Here is an 18,442-nt window from a genome sequence, read left to right on the forward strand (position 1 = left end):
TAGCCGTTCTATTTTTTTTTCCATGTTGAAAATGTACTTATATTTCTGCTTCCTAGAACAAACTCTCTCTACTAAGGAGAAAGAAAATCCCTCATACTCAAAACCTGCTCCCCAAAATCACTCATCAATCATCTCAAGTCTACCCAGAAACTGAGAGAACTTATACAAAAAAACCTCACCTGTAAAACATCCGCCAACTTGATTTGACTTCATAAGAAATCCTGTTCTACCCGGCCTTTAGATACATGCATTTAACTACGAAGACAAAAAGCTCTATATGCTTTCTTAATTCTTTACCACAGAAGAAACACAAACAACACAAAAACACCAATTCAAGTTCCAGAATTATATAGTGCAAGACCAAGAATCAGATTTTGCAAGTCTCAAAAAACATGTACTCAGAGCTCATTCTCATCAAGCTTGCGGAATCAGGTTCTTAGAGCACATCCCACTTTCACTGAATTTAAATGTTTAAGCACAAATATCCTTGAAACTCTGACAACACCAATATTAAACATGTAAAAATAATGGCAAGTAGGCAGCCCTTGTGTAAAATATCATGTCAGGCTGTCATTTGGCCAATGCAAGGAGGAGTGCAATTTGTTGTATCTCTTGCAGCAATCACACAAACAACTCTGCAAATTTTTGTAGCAGAAACGTCAATCTACAAATCAAAAGAGTCGGGAAAAATGTTTCTAAATTTCATACTGAAGTCACACCTGGGTCAAATCATCTTCTCAAAAATTATGCAGGTATAAATCTTCTGTGCTGAAACTGTCTACTGTAAACTACACCAGAAAAGCAGCAACAAATAAATGGCACTAGTTGTGTTAAAGACATTGTGTAGAGAACGTAAACTTGATTTAGTAGCGTGATATTTTATGTTAGCTGAAGTAATCTGCAGAAGAACATTTATGCACAGAAATCTCTCTGACTAGGAACATCTGGCAATATTTGATAGTAAATACACTAAAGACTTTCCTTCCCCAATACCTACACAGATGTCCTGTGTCCCTGGATTCTTATTTGCCACGTTTGGTCACTAAGCAATATGACCTGATTTTCAAGTGTTCCGAACCCCTCCTACTTCAAGGCATGTCATCAAGTATTCTTTTATTAAAGGATTTTGTTAACACAATAAAACATATAACACAATAAAACTTCAGCACTATAACAAGATCTATTAATATAATTACTAACAGTTGTCATTACATGTAACATCCAGATATTCATCAGTTCAAAACTGAATAGCACAAGAATCCAAGGGAAGGAACTTCTATACTTTTTCAAAAGACACAATATATTACTATAAAGGCAAGAAAAAACACATTGATGAAATATTGTACTGTAAATTCATCAGCAAGGATGTAAAGAAAGCATCTACAAAGACAGGACATTCATACCTCACCTGAAAAACCTGATCATTTGTTTCTGACTCTCCTGTACTATTAGAGTTGCCTATGAACAAATCATTAGATCCCTCCATAGCAATGGCATGGTCAGCTCCATTTTTTTCCATTACAAGATGACCTGAAAAAGTTACAAAAGTTTATTTCAGCCTTCCATACTTTAACCTCAACCAAGACATTGTTGTAGGGGTTTTTTTGTGTTATAAATTTATTCTTACAAGTTCTAATGCCATTGCAAGCTAACAGCACAGCCCTCAAGAAATCCTTGCCTCTTTATCACTTTACTACTCACTGCAGGAAAATTTCAGTGCGTTGCTCCAGGAGTACAGCTTAGCCTCTTGTATACGACAATTTGCTTGACTCATCATTGCACACACAGATACAAAACACACATTCACACTCCCATTATTTTCATCTACATATGTTCACAAGCAGTCAACTAACAACCATACACATCTAGAGAAGACCTGATATTTAAAGACATGCCAGCACTGCTCTACAAAAATATTAGTCATCTACTTCCACAATCAACAGACAGGATTTGTGTTACCCAACTCTGTCATGCAGCCATCTTGAAGTAAATTACATTTGTTTCAAAGGGTTATAAAACAACATCTAAATGAAATTAAATTACTATTGTTAGTCTACAGCAGTAAGCTTTGGGCAGGAAAAATGCCAGATATTCAAAACAAAATTTGCCATGAATCATGTGATAAAAGACAAAAAGACAAAGCTCCTGGGACTTCAGAGATTTACCTCCTATCCCAAAGAAAACTAAGTCAATGAACTCAGCTGCCCACTATAAACCTTCAAGCAAACAGATAATATTGGACAGTGAATTGCCACATCCACAGGATGAGGCTTTCACCCAGACAGTATGCCCTTTAAAGCAGTGACCAATCCTGAATATTCTTAAGCAATGAGACAAAATGACAAATTAACCTGGCCCCTACATTACTACAGTACATATATACTAGACTACACACATAATGTGCCAAACTGAACAGAAGAAAACTTAATTCCTGCAGTTTGGGGTGAGGGAGGGGGAAGGGTGTTCAGGATTTTCCCTTTCATTGTTTATTTTAAAGTCAGGCAGTGTTATATTAGCACAAGACTCCTACCACCTTAATCTTCTTCACCCCACCACACAGTAAATTCCTTGAGATGGACCTTCTTGGCTGCGTATTTCAGCCGTTTACAGCTTCAGGAGGGAGAATGTAAAAGGCTCACTTGAAAAGAACTGTACAGCCCTACAGGCACAAATTTATTTTGCTTTGCAAAGATATAAAGGACCGCAGGCAAAGTAAATCCACATCTCCTTGGCTTTTGAAGCTGAATAAAGCATCCTGCTGATACAAACAACATTGTGAAGTTAAGCTGCTCATATGCTCAATATACTAAATACTTCCATCTAAAGCAGATTTATTTTTCCATTCAATTTTCAAGTGATGACACTCCAAACCAAGTTCCAAATGAAGTTACATCACATGTACCAAATATTTTGCAGATTTGGATCTGAGAACAATTATGAGATGTTTCAATTAAAATGTCTGAAGCAGTTAGCAGCAAATGAAAAAAAAAGACAGAAAACTAGATGTCATCATCAGTCAACCATTTCCCCTCAGTTAAAAGATGTAAAGAAGATATGTCAGTTTTGCCAAAGCAGCACGTTCAATTCTGTGAGATTAACTGAAGAAGTTTGTTCTGGGAATATCAATGGCATGTACCTTGAGTGTGCTGGAACTTGACTACAGAACACAAGGACAGCTGTTTCAGGACAGACCAACAGCCCAAGTAGCCCAATATCCTGTATCTAATGCTGGTTAATAATAAAGCTCAAGGAAAAAATGACAGCAGTAGGGTAAATATACAGTGATATTTATCCAGCTTCCTCTTACAAGCAGCCCAGAAATATCTGAAGTTTTATCTCTGTGTTTAAAAAACGCCCTTGGTACGTTTTTGCCCTGTGACTTTGTCTAATCACTGTTCTAACCCAGGTAAACCACTGGCACACACATCACCCTGGACAATGAAATTCATGGTTTAACCATCCAGGTTTCATTAACCTAAGTGCTGTGCAACCCCAAACAAAAAAGATTTTTTTTTGTCTTAAAGAAATAAACTTTTACAGATACTTACAAGTACATACATAATAATAAATGCTATAGTTGTATAAATACTGCTAATAAATTCCCCAAACAAGATAGTTTAATCCTGTATACATATATATAATGTATGGATACTTTGTCATTAATGGGTCAATAACATAGAAGTATCTCTTTTCATAAACACTTTACATAAGTGTCACAAAAATTTCCAGTATACCACCACTGTATCCCACATTTAACAATGGGTTGAAGGAGAAATGTGGGAGTTTAACATTAGTGTAAAAGGGTATCAACAGCTGTATCCTCAGTGCACATCTGAAACAGGCAGCTCTCCACGCCTCACCTTTAGCCTTAACTCAGCTCCACCCAAATCACCCCACAGGCTGCTCTCTGTGAAGTCCACCACTCCAAGGCTTAGCAAGGATTAAGATTGGGGTTAGCACATTTTAATGCCATAGGAGTGCTTCCTTCACCCTCCTTCCATTTGGGAAGCACCTTGCTCAAAATAAAGGGAAATCTATAGCCACTGCTATCCTTGGTTCAACTCTACAGAGCAAGCGGCCACAGAAACTGCTAGCACAGGCAAACATGAAAACCATGAGGAGAATTTTACGCAGGGTCTTACAGGCAGGATCTTCAAGAGAGCAAACACTACACACTGCAGTCTAGCCTACACATTGACATCAGTAGTTCAACTCCAAACACAGACGCACTGATAGTTCAAGATAATTTAGCAAAACACAAAAGGCAGTCAGATCTTCATTTATTTAGCCATCAAGAACTCCCGCGATAATACAGCTGTCAAAGCCAGGGCACCTCTTACATATGCTAGGTTCTCACTGACCGTCATCCACAGACACAACCTGTGTAACGTCAGCAACTCTCAACAACTTGTATAATGTTAGGAACAAGATTTCAATGTCCACTCTGAGGTTAACCTTTCTCATAACAGTTGGAATCTCCCCTCTAATCCAGAAGCCCACATACTGTTTCTTAATATATAAACTTTTAAAGACACTAACAGAAAAGTCAAACTAGCATTAATTTAAAATCTGATTATTGACCAGTTACACCTCCACCCTACCTTAAGGCAGGGTACTAGGTTTCTGTATTTTCTGGCCTTCGATTCTTCATTCTATGGTAATAAATATACCTACCAACTACAAGTAGTGGTCCCTAAAAATACAACAGTTCTAGACTGACATAATTTTAAGGTTTCATACGAATGCTTGCCTCTGCCTTCCCTCGAAAGGCCTCCTTGTGAAGGCAACATGCAGCCAGATTCCAAAAGGAAACACTGCCGTTCGACATCCCTGAGCTACTTACTTTAACACTGAGTCAATAGTGCAAGATTTTAGTTGTAAGAAACCTAAACTGTAAAAACCAGGTAAGTCCATTGCGATAACAAGCACATTCTACCTAGGAGTACTCTGTCAGGGCAGGAGGGAGGGAATTCTCTTGAATTTTTCAAGCTTCAAGTTTTTAATGCATACCCACCTAAAAACAAAAAAAAGGGAAATCAAAGCTTGACTGTACAAGTTCATATTTTAGCATTTCTGACAGCAATATTCCCCATTCTGGTTTTAATTTATGCTTCGTCACAGGAAATACATGCAGTCAAATGCTTCACCAACAATGTTTTTTGAGTTTTCCATGAAATGTTTCTGAGATTTTATAAAAAGATTTAAGATAATTGCACAGCTTACAACAATTTAACGTTCTCTCTAGAAAAGCTACTTCCGGTAACATTTCTCTACCACCATTCTGAAGAGCACAAATTATGGTAAAACATAACAAGGAGGAAATTAGGGCATAGCGATACCCTCAAGTAAATGAGTTACAGTTAGCTTTATATTAACTTGTACCTGGTTTGAGATTTAGCTTATTTCTGTCATGGAAGACCAGGCAGATACTGTTAAGAATGCACAGAGGATCTGGGGACTCCTACTTAAAAGGTTTCTCAAGTAAGTCACTTTTGTGTAGCTAGCACAAGGATCTGGAAAATGCACCTGTATCAATTATGTTGATAAACAATGTTAGATCTGTTAAGTACACTTAAGAAATAAATGAAATTTCAGAGTCTCAGAAAACATCATGACTCAACACCTGTCAACTCCAACAAGCTGCCCCAACCTGAGTCCCCACACAGGGAAAGCTCAGCTGTTCCCTGAGGCCACAAGTAACTGTCAAAAAGGTGGGGAAAAAAAAAACCATACATACACCAAGCACGCAGCAGGTACTCACACAAGCAGCCTTCTCCCAGAAAAGTAAATTCACTTACAGCCTCTTTTAGAGTCCACTGTATGTTGCGTTTATTACTTTTAGTAGGAAGTTTACGGTTGATGTGTCACTTTACACGCAAACAAACAACCCAGGTTACACCAGGAAGACACCATCAGCAGCGAACAGTCCCACACGCCAGCTCGCCGCCTCCTGCAACGCCGCAGGAACTACTCACCACCACGGGGGCAAAGCCAGTACCGCGGACTGCCCCGCATCGCCCCGGCCCGGCCCGGGGTGCAGCAAGGCGGCCCCCGGGTGAGGGGGAGGCACGGGACACCCCTCTAGCGGCGCAGGGGCCTGCGAGTGCCCCACGGCAAGCGCCCCCCACCCTGAGAGGAACGGGGGGCACCTCATCCCCTGCCCCACGGCCCCGCACGCCCGTCGCACCCCTCCGCACCACAGCCCCGGGGCCAGGGGGGAGCGGCACACACAAGCGCGGACCCTGCCCGCCGCCCCAGGGGAAGAGCGCGGCCCGGCCCATAGCGGTCCCGCCGCCAGCAGCCCCGGGGGGAGCGGGAGGCTCCCTTCCTCCCACCCCCCAGAAGGCGCCTACTCCACCTGGGCTCGGCTCCCACAGGCGCCGCCATGCAGCCCGCCCCTCGGCGCACGCGCGCCGTCGCGCCCGCCCGCCCGCTCGCGGGCCGGGAGGGGACGCGCGGAGCACGCCGGGAAGGTGGCGGCACGGGACCTCTCGGGAGCCGTAGCTCGCGGGCCGGGGCGCGCGCGGCATGCTGGGCCTTGTGGTCTCCACGGCAACCCGCCGCCGGCCGCGTGACGCAGCGGGCGCAGCAGCAGCGGGCGGCGCGGGCCGGGCCGGGCCGCGGAAAGGGGCTTCGGCGGGGCCGGAGCGCAGGCGGCGGGCGGGGAGGCGGTGCCCCGCGGGCGGGCGCGGCTAATTTTGGCACGTGGCCGGGGGCGAGGCATCATGGCGCAGCTCACGGCGCGGTTCCGCACCGAGAACCGCAGGTGAGGGGGTACCCGCCCGGGCCGGGCGGCGGGCTGAGGAGGGGGTTACGCGGAGGCGGTAATGACGCTGTGTGTCCGCAGGTACGCCGTGGAGGATGTGCCCTTCTCCGTGCCCGCGGCCTCCGAGACCACCGACCTCAGCCACCTCATCAACAAGCTGCTGGCGGCCGGCAACGGTAGGTGCCGGGGCGGGCGGCCACTTCTGCCAGGCGGGAGCTCAGAGTAGCCCCGAGCAGGCGCCGGCCTTGCGCGCTCAGCTTTCCCTCAGAGCCGCTCGGCCAAGGGGTGACGGGTTCCACCTCAGCCCCATGTGTCTGACCGCGTGCCCTCACCTCTGCCGGAGGCTGCCCCGCTGCCGTGTGCACCAGGCGAGTTGGGCTCATGCCTTGGCTGAACTCGACCCGTTGCGGGGCATGGTGCCGCAAGTGGGACGGCTCAAGGCGGGCCGGGCCAAAGGAACGTGCTGTCCGAGTCAGAAGCAGCATCCTGGTACCCACAGGCCCCTCAGTGAAGTCAGGCCTCAGCCTGAGCCAGGCCTGCACTTCGGTTTTGGTCTGGCTATCCAGAGCAAGGTAGTTTTTGAACTTGATCTGAAACTCAGCAGGTATCAGTGCTGGTGGGCAGTCCCAGGAGAAATGCTCCACCCTTTGCCCAGCACCTGTGCCCAGCACCACAGATCAGGCTACCCCAGCAGATGATAATGGAAAGGTTTCCCAAAACCTGGCAAAAGAACTAATAAAACCAAAGGTTTGCTCTTTATGAAAGCCTTTGAGAAGAGTTCAACCATCCTGTCAGTGCCAGCTGAAATGGGTCTGACTTAAAAGATTTTTTGGGGGAAAGACCCCTGTGTGATGTTGTTGAAAAATCCCTAGGCTAATTGTATCTTAACCTGCTGAGGCTTCTGCAAGTTGCTTTTAACTGAAGACATCGCAAACAACCTTGAATAGAAAACTAGTGCACCATGCAATTTTCTTGTCAAAATGTAGGGCCTTTGTCAACTATGCCATTACAGAGGGAGAAACATGAACCAAAAATTCTTATGATTTTCCTATTGCTGCCTCAAGTGCAGGGCTCTGGCTAGTAATGATAAAGATGTGGGCTACCAGTGGCAAGCTCCATACAGAACAATGATGAAGGACCACTGGGGTTTGATTAGATGTAGCTACAGAGAAAAGGAATTAGAAAAGAATGTGTTAACATTGAGAGGCAAACTTAACTCTTTGAACCCTAACAGCAAATTTTCCTTCCTCTTAACTCACACAGTCCTGTGGAATTCATGGGCTGCCCGCTTACAGCTAGGAGAAGAAACCAACTGTTGGGGGTTTGGGGTTTTTTTGTTGGTTTTTTTTACCCTCTTGCTGGCTCCATTTTCCTGAACCAGTGACTGAATGATGCTATTCTGATGGTATCCAATAAATAGTGACTCCTGAACATGGATTTTTCCTAATTTGTTTCAGCGGATCACAAATATGTGGAATTTGACTTCCTCATCAATGGCCAGTTCTTGCGTATGCCGCTGGTCACACACATGGAAATGGAAAATATCTCCACGGTAAGTCACACTCAGTTTCTCCCCATCTTGGACAGTAGAACAGACTTAGCCAGTTTACTTCAATCTGATCTAGGTATTACATTGTCATCCTGACTAGGCAGATTTCCTTGCTCAGTTTTATTTCTTTTCTGACTTTCCCAGGAGAACTCCCTGTATGTTTAAAATCCATTCTGAACTGCAAAGTGATTAGAGAATATGGGAGTGAGCAGTGCAAGGAATATTATCCAGTCTGTTGTCTGGAAACAGTTCAGAGGGGAAATTCTTGTCTTATTCAGTTGATCATTAATATATTTTTGTCTCCTACTCTATTAGTTACATTGGGGGATAACGGGGAGGTTAGTATTACCTCTAGAAAATGTCATGAAGTGTTTTGTATGGGTAAATACAGAAGAGGAATCTGAGAAGAGTGAAATTATTTGCTTTTGTTTCCAGCTTGCTATTAATAGTAATTTGATAAAAATATGGAAAGCAATATAATTTAGATACTTTTTTCTAAAGACTTTAATTCCATTAATGTGGGAAAAGACTTGGATACCAGGATATTTATCCAATAAACTTGTGTATTTGCACCATGCTACAATCAAATCTTACTGTTATTGATTAAAAAAAATAAAACCAACCTAAATAAGTATTTTGTCTGTGAGCTCAGGAAGAAGTGGTGGAAATAGAATATGTGGAGAAATATATGGCCCCTCAGCCAGAGGAATGCATCTTCCATGATGACTGGATCAGTTCTGTGCAAGCCACTGAAGAATGGTACCACACTAAGCCAATTCTGAGTTTTGTCTTGCTTATTGCTGTTGTGTGCAAAGGTCTCCATGGTGTCAAATGGAGTGGTATTCTCTTTAATAATGTGGGTTTGGGTTTTTTTTTTCCCCTTTGCTCTGTTTTTTTTTGTTTGTTTTTTTTCCACCTGTCAAGTCAGTCAGCTACTTGTTTTTGTAAGCAGTTCAGTTTTAAGGCCTCTATTCTATGGTGACAGTGACTTTTAACGGAAGCAGAAAACACCTAGAGTCATGAACATGAGATACTGTTAATACGAATGAATAATACAAATGCTGTTTACTATCCTTTCTCTTAAAGGACAGCAAGATTTCCTTATCTCTTTTTAGCTTAAACCCTTGACTTCAAATGTGACATTCATTAGAAACAAATATAATAGTGTACCTTTATGCAGAGCTTTTCTTTAAAAAAACCCCAACCATCATTGTCCTTTTCTACTGTATTTTCATATTCATTTTCCAATCAGCTAGGCAATTTTCCTACATTAAGGAACGTTTTGAAAATGCTTTGAGATCCTCTAGTAATACCATGAACAACAAATTATCTTTTATTTTAAATGACATAAGCAATCTTGAGTCTCACCTACCAGAATATTCAGTACTCTTATTGCTCTTCTTTTTGGCCCTTACTCCTAGCCTTGCAGTTGTAGGTTTTAATGAAGCTTTGCTCTGTAACAAAATGATTTTTTTACTTTTCCAAACTTTTTTTTTTGATACGCAAAGTAGCTATTTTGAATTCATTGCAGCTAACTAGTTACTACGCTAATATTTTTTCCAAGTTCCTGGTTGAAACTTTTTTTCATAAAAACATTGGTTTTAAAGACAATAATGTTTCAAATTCTGTACCCTGTAGGATATTAACTGGCTGCTATGATCAGACTGCTCGAATCTGGTCTTTGGAAGGAAAATCCATCATGACGATAGCTGGGCATACAGAAGTAGTGAAGAATGTGGCATGGGTGAAGCAAGGTCAGTGTATATATATTAGGGGAGTAGTAATGGTTTGATTTATTGGGGGAGAAATGTCAGCATTCCTCAGCCATGAATATTTAATTATCTAAATGCTACAATTATCTCGATCTCCATCAGAGTTGTTAGAAATTAAGTCATGGTGTGAGTAAAACAGGCCTTTAACAGTAATGAGCATAATTAGTTTAACATGTGTGTTGTTTATCCACCTTGCAGACTGCATTAGCAAATATTGGTATGTGTATTTACATTAATTGTACTTGCAGGGTAACATGATATAAACTAAGATAGGTATGAGTTTCTATCTGCTATTTCTGCTTTGACTAGAATAATTATATCTAGACTATAAAGACTTTGTAAAGCCGTTGGGTGTGAACCATGACTTTTTTCTTCCTCAGATAGTTTATCATGCCTGTTACTCAGTGCTTCTATGGACCAAACTGTCCTGCTGTGGGAGTGGAATGTGGAGAAAAACAAAGTGAAAGCCCTTCACTGCTGCAGGGGACACGCTGGGAGTGTAGACTCCATAGCTGTTGATTGCTCGAGAACTAAAGTGAGTGACTCCTGGAAAGAAACCTTTGTCCTTTGGGATGTTAGCAGCCTGTATGTCAAACTAATCATATTTTTGTCCCTGCATACGTACTAGTCATCATGTTGTGATGACTGACACACTTCTAAGTTTCCAGTCTTGTTACAAATGGTGGTTATTGAGGATTAGGAGTGGTATATCCGTGCTAGGCCATCTTCTCAAAGTGATGCACTTAACCTCTAGTATCACAAAAAGCTAAAGGTGACTTTAGATAGCACAGGACACTATACTGTTGCTTTTGATTTCTGTGAGCGAAGCTGAATGTTTATTTTAAAGTAAATTTTACTTATAATGCATGTGAATTTTGGGTTATACTGAACTACTTTCAAATTTGACCTAAATTTTCACAGTAGCTTTGGTGGGAAAAAAACTTCCAGAGTGATACTCAGAAAAAGCAGGTGGTAGAAGAGGTCCTTTCCCTTTATCGAGGAATTCAACAGTTAAAGAGCACTCACTGCAAAGGTAGAGTCATTGCTCCCAGCTTAACTCAATATCAGACAGGTTAAAATAAAACCTTTTGGTGATGAAGGAAATAGAGATATTTTGTAGATATTTTTCCTGCAAAGGAAGGACAAAGAATAATTGGATCTATGCTGACTTTTTTTTTTTTGAGGAACCTAGCACTTCTTCATGTGTTATAACCCACTGGTTAATTTTTCAAGCAGGAACTGTATTTAGTACGGCTTACAAGATCTGTCTGGATCAACTTTTAACAAAATGTTTCTGCTCATACAGTTCTGCAGTGGATCCTGGGATAAGATGTTAAAGATCTGGTCTGCAGGTAAGATAAGCATAAAGCTGGGATTCTTGACTCTCTTAAAAAAACCTGTACTTAAAACAACGTGAAAGATATCTGAATACTTTTTTCTTCAAGAGAATTTGAGTCTGTAGTATTAAAAGCAAGCTAGAACTTTTTATAGAAGGCTATACAACAGTATATCAAGTTACTGTTTTAGTTGGAAACACAATTTCAGATACGGTTATCAACTGTGTGCTGATGTTTATTCAGAACACAGTATTTTATCTCATTTATTTTTAATGGATTTATATAAATGTGCAGGTTTGAGTATAGACTTCTTACAAATCAGAAGTGTGTGGATTATTTTTCTGTTCTATTATTGATGCTATAATATGGAGGGTAGTAAGATGACCAGGTCTCTTCTAGAAATGTAGTCTAAACCCATTTGATCTGAATGCTTTCTTTTGCTGTTCCAAGTCATAATCTTTCAGTTTGGGAGTATATACGTAGGTACTATATCTAAAAGAAAGGTTGTGTTTATCACGCACCTGAATTAATGTTGGAATTTTCCATGCGTAAAGATGGTCTTAAAAATTCATTGGGATGTCATTTTAAAACTGCGTGACCTGGAGAACAGCACTTATTCTGTATTCATTTTCTTTCTCAAAATGGAGATGATACTGATCAGATGAGATTAAAAGGTTGAAATATTCATGCATCATAGACAGGTTAGGTCCTGTAAATACAGGGGTTTGCTTAATTACTTAGATAGAAATGCCACTCAAAAACTTCAGGATCAAGTCTGACTTGTCTTGTGTCACAGTACCAACAGATGAAGAGGATGAAATGGAAGAAGCAGCTAACAGACCACGGAAGAAGCAGAAAACTGAACAGTTGGGACTAACAAGGGTAAGATGAGCTCTAGGTTTGTCCAGGATATTTTTTTTAGAGGTGTAGCCATACAGAAGAATTTCTCTTAGTTAAAAGTGACTATATGGAAACTTCCAGTGATATGTCTCAGGCTGATCAGACAAGATATTTTTATTTGTTGATGTAATAGATTTTATGACTATATTCAATCTAATCTCTCACCTTTAAATTTTAGACTCCTCTGGCAACCCTCTCTGGCCACACAGAAGCTGTCTCCTCTGTGCTGTGGTCAGATGCTGAAGAAATCTGCAGTGCATCATGGGATCACACCATCAAACTCTGGGATGCTGAGACTGGAGATCTCAAATCAACTTTGGTGAGATCATTACACTTTGTAGGTTCAGCTGAAGTCCAGCTCAAAGAAATAAGTTGTGCAATAGAGTAGCTCCTCTCTTAGAGTTACTATTTTCTTTTCTGACAGACAGGAAACAAAGTGTTTAATTCTGTCTCTTACTCACCACTGTGTCGACGCCTCGCATCTGGGAGCACTGACAGACATATTAGACTATGGGATCCTCGCAGCAAAGGTGAGCTAAAACTTGCATGTTCTCAAAGTTGTTCATTCAAAATCAGAACTTCTCCCTGTTGGGAGACATCTCACAAACTGTTTTCTGGTCCCTCCGCTTAAAACAAGCCATTCAAGAGCTTTTATTAAATACAAAGTTACATCTATTTTCCGAAATCTGATGCAAGACTTTTGATTTCTCACCTAAAAATTTAGAAAAGTAACTCAGCTTAGGTTATCCCTTTTTTTTTTTTTGTTTTAAACTTAACTAACAAATGTTCAACTGTGCAATTGCAACCCTGAACTATTTCTTTTCTAAGGTTCACACCTGTGTTGATCAGACCATCATTAAAGTGAAACAGTAGTCGCTTTGTTAGGATATAGTGGTGCCACATCTGACAGGATTGTGGATAATTTAGGACTGAACCTACCATAGGCTTTTCATTGACATGTTTACTTGTTTTCATAGACGTTTAGCTGTTTAGCTTCTATAAATCTAATCCAGCATTTAACAGTATTATCTTATATGTTAATGATAAAAGGGGTTTTTTTGGTTTGCTTTTTTCAGAAATCTTTGAAAAGAGTTTAGTGACAAGAAAATACATTTTGTTTGGTGTGTCATTCATGTCCTCACTCTGAACTTGTGTGGCTTGTTTGCTTTCTTTAAAGTTCATTTTGATTTTTGAAGTTAGAATTACTGGTGGGAGAAACACTTACCTTGAACACAAATATGTGGCTGACTGCTTTTCTCACTGGATTTTGTCTGCATCTTACAAGTGCTGGTTTCAGTCTAGTGATGTCTTTTTTTTTTTTCCCCTGCTTTCTCTTCAGATGGCTCCTTGGTTCTCCTGTCTCTGACATCTCACACAGGCTGGGTGACATCTGTGAAGTGGTCACCTACCCATGAGCATCAGCTGATCTCTGGTTCTCTGGACAACATTGTGAAGCTCTGGGACACAAGGAGGTAAAATGAACACGTGTTCTTTGCTGGTCAAGGCATGTAAGTTTACAGGGTCAGTTAACCTAATGAAATAGCAAAAGCAGTCTGAGAGATTCACTGGAAATTCCTGTGGCGTTTGAGAATCCTCTAGGTTGTAGGAGTCAAGCATATAATGAAAGGGAGAAAAACACTTGTTTACCAGAGGACATGGGGCTTAATATTTGTGAGAGCTGTATGGTGTTCCAACATGGGACTTACCTGGCATTAACAGCAGGACTGACTAACATGCAGAAGGCAGCATCCATAACATTGCTACTGGGATTAGGAACAGCAGAAGGTCTGCTACCCTTCTTCTGTTGTAAGAAACAAAATACATTCTCTTTCTAAGGAATGAGCCTACCAGTGTGAAGTTTCACTTGATACTCTTTTCAGACCTTTCATTACAAATTTCCAAGCAATGAATTGGTTTGCATTCAGAAGACATAAATGGCTTTTCTGGAAAAAACACGCAGTCAAGCAGCATCTACACATGGAAGAAGGAAACTATATAATATACTGTTCCTAACAAGCAGGATTAGGATTGACTTAATTTCAGGGTAGTTTGCAAGCAGGTGAAAAATGTTGCTTCTTTTCTCTTTGGGGATGTAGGAGAGGTTAACACTGTGATCAGCTCTGGAGAAAGGAGAGAAAACATTACAGATGGTAGAATGTCTGTACTCTCTGAAAGTGTTTATAACTGCCAGACCACATCTGGTTGATAGCATCATGATAGAATTTTTTCTGGGGACCAATTTTGTTTTCTGTGATTGCTCACATATCTTCAAACATGTGACTGTAAATACCTGTGTTTTACCAGTTGCAAAGCTCCTCTGTACGACTTGGCTGCTCATGAAGACAAGGTGTTGTGTGTGGACTGGACAGAAGCAGGGGTAAGACTGAAGAGCACATTACTCAGTTTATATGCATGGTGGTTCGGAAGAGGGCTGAAAGCGGTCATGGACTATTTGCTCCTTTATGCTTAAAGAGGACAGGAACTTTTCGCTGTGCTTTGCTTGATACTGGGTGTTATTGTCATATGCACTGCAGCACTTCCCCAAACTACTGTGCAAAGGAGTAGGACGGCAGTTTAAGCTCTGTAGCATTAAGGGGGCATTACAACATGGAGAGCCACAAGGAGAAAATACATGTTCCAAGGTACCATTTGCTGCCATGGAGACTAAAGCAGCAGCGTGAACTGACAACTGGGGCACGGCTGTACGTGTAGAAGGGGGGAACTACATACTCCTCTATAGCAAGCTGTTATGCTGCTGCAGTGGTACACACATGTATCAAATGGGAAAAAAAAATTTTGTTAATGTTCAGATTGCAGTGTGGCTCCTGTTCTCAGTAAAAGGCAGGAAAACCTTTCCTGCCAAAACTTTGCTTCTAATTTTAGGAGGAGGGTAAGAGACAAGGTTGCTTCTACAATTTGATTGTGGGTTTTAGTCATACATTAATAATGATATTAATCACAGTTTTCTTTTCCTCTCGTTAGTTGCTATTGAGCGGCGGTGCAGACAACAAACTGTATTGCTACAGATACCCAGCTACAGCCTCTGATGTTGGAGCATAAAGGTCAAGAGCCAGAAGACTTTTTTTTCCCCCAAAAGATTTTTGCAGCAGTCACTCTGTTAGCATCCCTATACAACCAACATCTGAAGAAAGGAGTTTTTTTGTTGCTCAGACACCCGTTGTTCCTGTTTTTTGTATTGGTAACCTACATCCTTACTGGTCACAGAAGAATGACAACAGTTACAAATGTGAATAGGGTGAAACAAAGTAAAGTGTGTTTCCTCCCTTTTTGATGACTTTGAATTAACATCTTTTAAATGACTATTTGTACAGCCCTTTTTCTAAGGAGTAAACTGTTCCCAATACTTACAGAAAAATTACTCACTGGACTAAATTATTTCTTTGAGTTCACCTGCTTTCCCTTGGAAAAAAAAATAAAACTTATCTACAGTTCATTGCTTTAATGCCTCACCAGATAAAAACCCGACTTCAGTCAGACTTCTCCTTGCAGTAGGACTGTTGGCAGTTCTTACAATTAGGCCCTTAATTGATGAACCCAGGCTTCTTTCTAGGATGAAGACTTAGTACATTGGCAGTGCAAGTGGTATGATATAAAGGAACTTGACAGATTTACTGGCAGATTAAATATTCCAATTTTGTTGCTCATAAGTTAGGGCCGTAACTTACTTTATCAGAATGTTCCTGCCTTGTGCCACAGTACCTGTTATGCTGCAGTACAATAATGAGGTAGCTTACTCCTAAAAAGCAGCAGATGTATAGAAACAAGTGGAGGATCACACAGAGAAGGCAGAAGAAAAATTAATTTGTTCCTAGAAAGAATGGATACAAAAACTTGCAATGGCTTTTAGATGGATAGAGGGTAAGTACTATCCACACATGCTCATTTTCTCTGGTGGTGGTCTTGCTTTAATTCAACATTGAAATGAAAAAGCTATTATTGCAGTTTGTGAGATGCCATATATGTGATGTTAAACCAGCACATAGTTTAACAATGTGGAAACCAAACTTGAATATCCTCACTAATGTCTTAGCTTCCAATAAATACAAGACCTGTAGAACATAATCAAGTCAAATGCTTAAATTGCAAAGTTAATAATTTTTCATTGAAGAGTAAAAACTCTGACCTCCAGGTTTACAATATGGACAAGTTCCAACTAAAGCAGTTTAGGAAATACCAGAACAGCAAAGCTGTGGAGAAAACGGCACGGGTACGGGGGAGGGATCTCTGATCCCTTGGCTCTGCAAGTAATGTACTGCAACTACTAGACTAACCTTTATTTACAGATGCTGCTTACAAGGAATTAGTTGTCTTGCCCTCATCTCATTATCCACGTGCATGTTCTTAGTATGCTTCATCCTTTCTAAAGCACTATTCATACCTTAATATAGTAACTGATTATATTTTTTTTCTTATTTAAACTTTAAAATACTGATGTCTATTTACTCCACAAACTGGAATTTGCAAATATCGTGTGAATAACTATTTTGTTTTGTAAACCTACCAAAAATACAAAGCATTTTTTGAGCACGAATTTAGTATGTGCTGGAACATGCAGTATTCCTGCTTCCCCACTATTACAGGTTTGTATAATTTCACATGCACATTTGTGGATATGCCAGTCTATTCTAGCAATCGTTGGTCTAATACTCATAAAAGTTTTTTTTTTAAATCTAGTAGTATTTTAGTATGAAAAGAGAGTAATATCCTCTTTAGGTAATCCTTAATCCAGTATACCTCTCTTTTGGAGGTCTCAACCAAGTGAAGTTTGGAGGTGTTTTTAGTGGAAGGCAAGACAGTGAAGGAAGTTTGGAAACTAGTTTCCCTCATTTCTCTTCAAGATTCCCAGTGACCATTTAATCTAAAGTCTTGAGCTATTTTGTGTATCATAAGAAACATCCATTTTATTACTCTCTTTTCAGTTTTTCTTTCAGGTAAACTACACTTGAGCATAGTGTTTAGAATTACTGTGGTATTTTACAGTCAGCTGTGGAACATCCCCAGCCAATTAAGTAGTTGATAAAAATAAGTGGGTTCTCTTATAAGCATGTGTCTGAAGACTTATGAATGCAAGATAGGTGCCTTTAATACTGTTTTTTTGCCTTCCCAGAAGGATTTTAAAAATACTTTTTAAAAAGATCATGTCAGTTGGACTGTCAGCTTAAAAAGATAAATATTATTTAGACTTAAGAAATCCAAGCTGGCTTTAATTGTTTCAGTTTCAAACACTGAATCCATTAGATCTACTACACTTGTCACCTGTAGTAAATACACAGAGTGTAACTAGAAAGGTAGGTTTTGGTAGACCATAGTTCAGCAGGAGGGTTTTTGCACCCTCTTCTCACTTTGGGTTCTCTTATTTGGAAAAGTATTATGTCAGACACAGAAAGAAGCAACTAAGTAGACCATATTAACATTGCGAAGTGATACCAGCATAAGTACAACGTATTTTTTTGAATGCATCTGTATTACTACTGTCCTAGTTCTAGAACCTACAAAAACACTTTTTAGATTTGTCAGACTGACAGTTCTTTGGACAATCTGTAATCTTAATGAAAACATTTTAATAAGAATATTTGTTTTCCTCCAAACACACAGTTCTTTATTTTAAAATAAAGATGTGAAATTAGAATAGCCAGCATGAGTTGATTTTAAAATTATAAAAGAACTGAGTCAAAACCAAACTTAGTCTTCCAGAATCAAGGTCCTGACAGTGATTCTACTCACAAAAATACTTCCCCCCTCCAAACATTTCTGCATAGTCATAGTGCCCTAGTAGCATAATACAGAACAATAAATGACTTACGTGCTAAGTGCTAGTTTTCCTTAAACATCAAAGTGATGCTCCAAGTGAGGGGAATAAAGACAATAGTCAACTACTGAAAGCTTTACTCCTTTTTTGTTATCAGTGGGAAGGGGAGGTGGGTTTGTATTTGAGAGCTTGTGCAATAAATTGTTCTACGTCATCTTTTCATTCTGCACTGACACATGGCCCCCAGCAGGGAAGGGCGCGTCAGCTCACCCACTGCAGCTGCAACCCAGAGGCCAGTCACAGCTTTGAGACCCCCCAGACTCACCTCCTATACCTGCTCCCCAGTCA

General features: G+C 40.6%; 2 protein-coding genes across 18 annotated transcripts in view; one reads left to right on the forward strand and one right to left on the reverse strand.

The window, feature by feature from the left end:
- Window positions 1-6,438, reverse strand: part of CARF (calcium responsive transcription factor) — a 40,621-nt gene extending 34,183 nt beyond the window's left edge. For 11 of the 17 annotated variants that reach the window (XM_074829390.1, XM_074829402.1, XM_074829398.1 and 8 more), the window contains exons 1-2: window positions 6,359-6,438; window positions 1,409-1,530 (exon numbers count right to left, since the gene is read on the reverse strand). In XM_074829390.1, coding sequence (XP_074685491.1) covers window positions 1,409-1,519 — 111 coding nt within the window. In that variant the 5' untranslated portion in view covers window positions 1,520-1,530; window positions 6,359-6,438. Of the gene's footprint in view, window positions 1-179; window positions 256-1,403; window positions 1,531-4,936; window positions 5,015-6,358 lie in introns of those variants that run through there. The other 6 variants (XM_074829406.1, XM_074829405.1, XM_074829403.1 and 3 more) reach the window with 5 other exon arrangements.
- A 156-nt stretch (window positions 6,439-6,594) lies between these two features.
- WDR12 (WD repeat domain 12) lies at window positions 6,595-18,227 on the forward strand. Its single transcript, XM_074829411.1, has 14 exons — window positions 6,595-6,614; window positions 6,680-6,766; window positions 6,848-6,942; window positions 8,224-8,318; window positions 8,968-9,074; window positions 9,954-10,069; window positions 10,468-10,622; window positions 11,394-11,439; window positions 12,221-12,306; window positions 12,503-12,643; window positions 12,749-12,854; window positions 13,664-13,796; window positions 14,629-14,701; window positions 15,307-18,227. Exons 2-14 carry the CDS (start codon window positions 6,726-6,728, stop codon window positions 15,382-15,384), a joined length of 1,272 nt encoding a protein of 423 aa, XP_074685512.1. The 5' UTR covers window positions 6,595-6,614; window positions 6,680-6,725; the 3' UTR covers window positions 15,385-18,227.
- Window positions 18,228-18,442: the final 215 nt, after the last annotated feature.

This window comes from Strix aluco, chromosome 6 (assembly GCF_031877795.1).
Source record: "Strix aluco isolate bStrAlu1 chromosome 6, bStrAlu1.hap1, whole genome shotgun sequence".
NCBI classification, from domain to species: domain Eukaryota; kingdom Metazoa; phylum Chordata; class Aves; order Strigiformes; family Strigidae; genus Strix; species Strix aluco.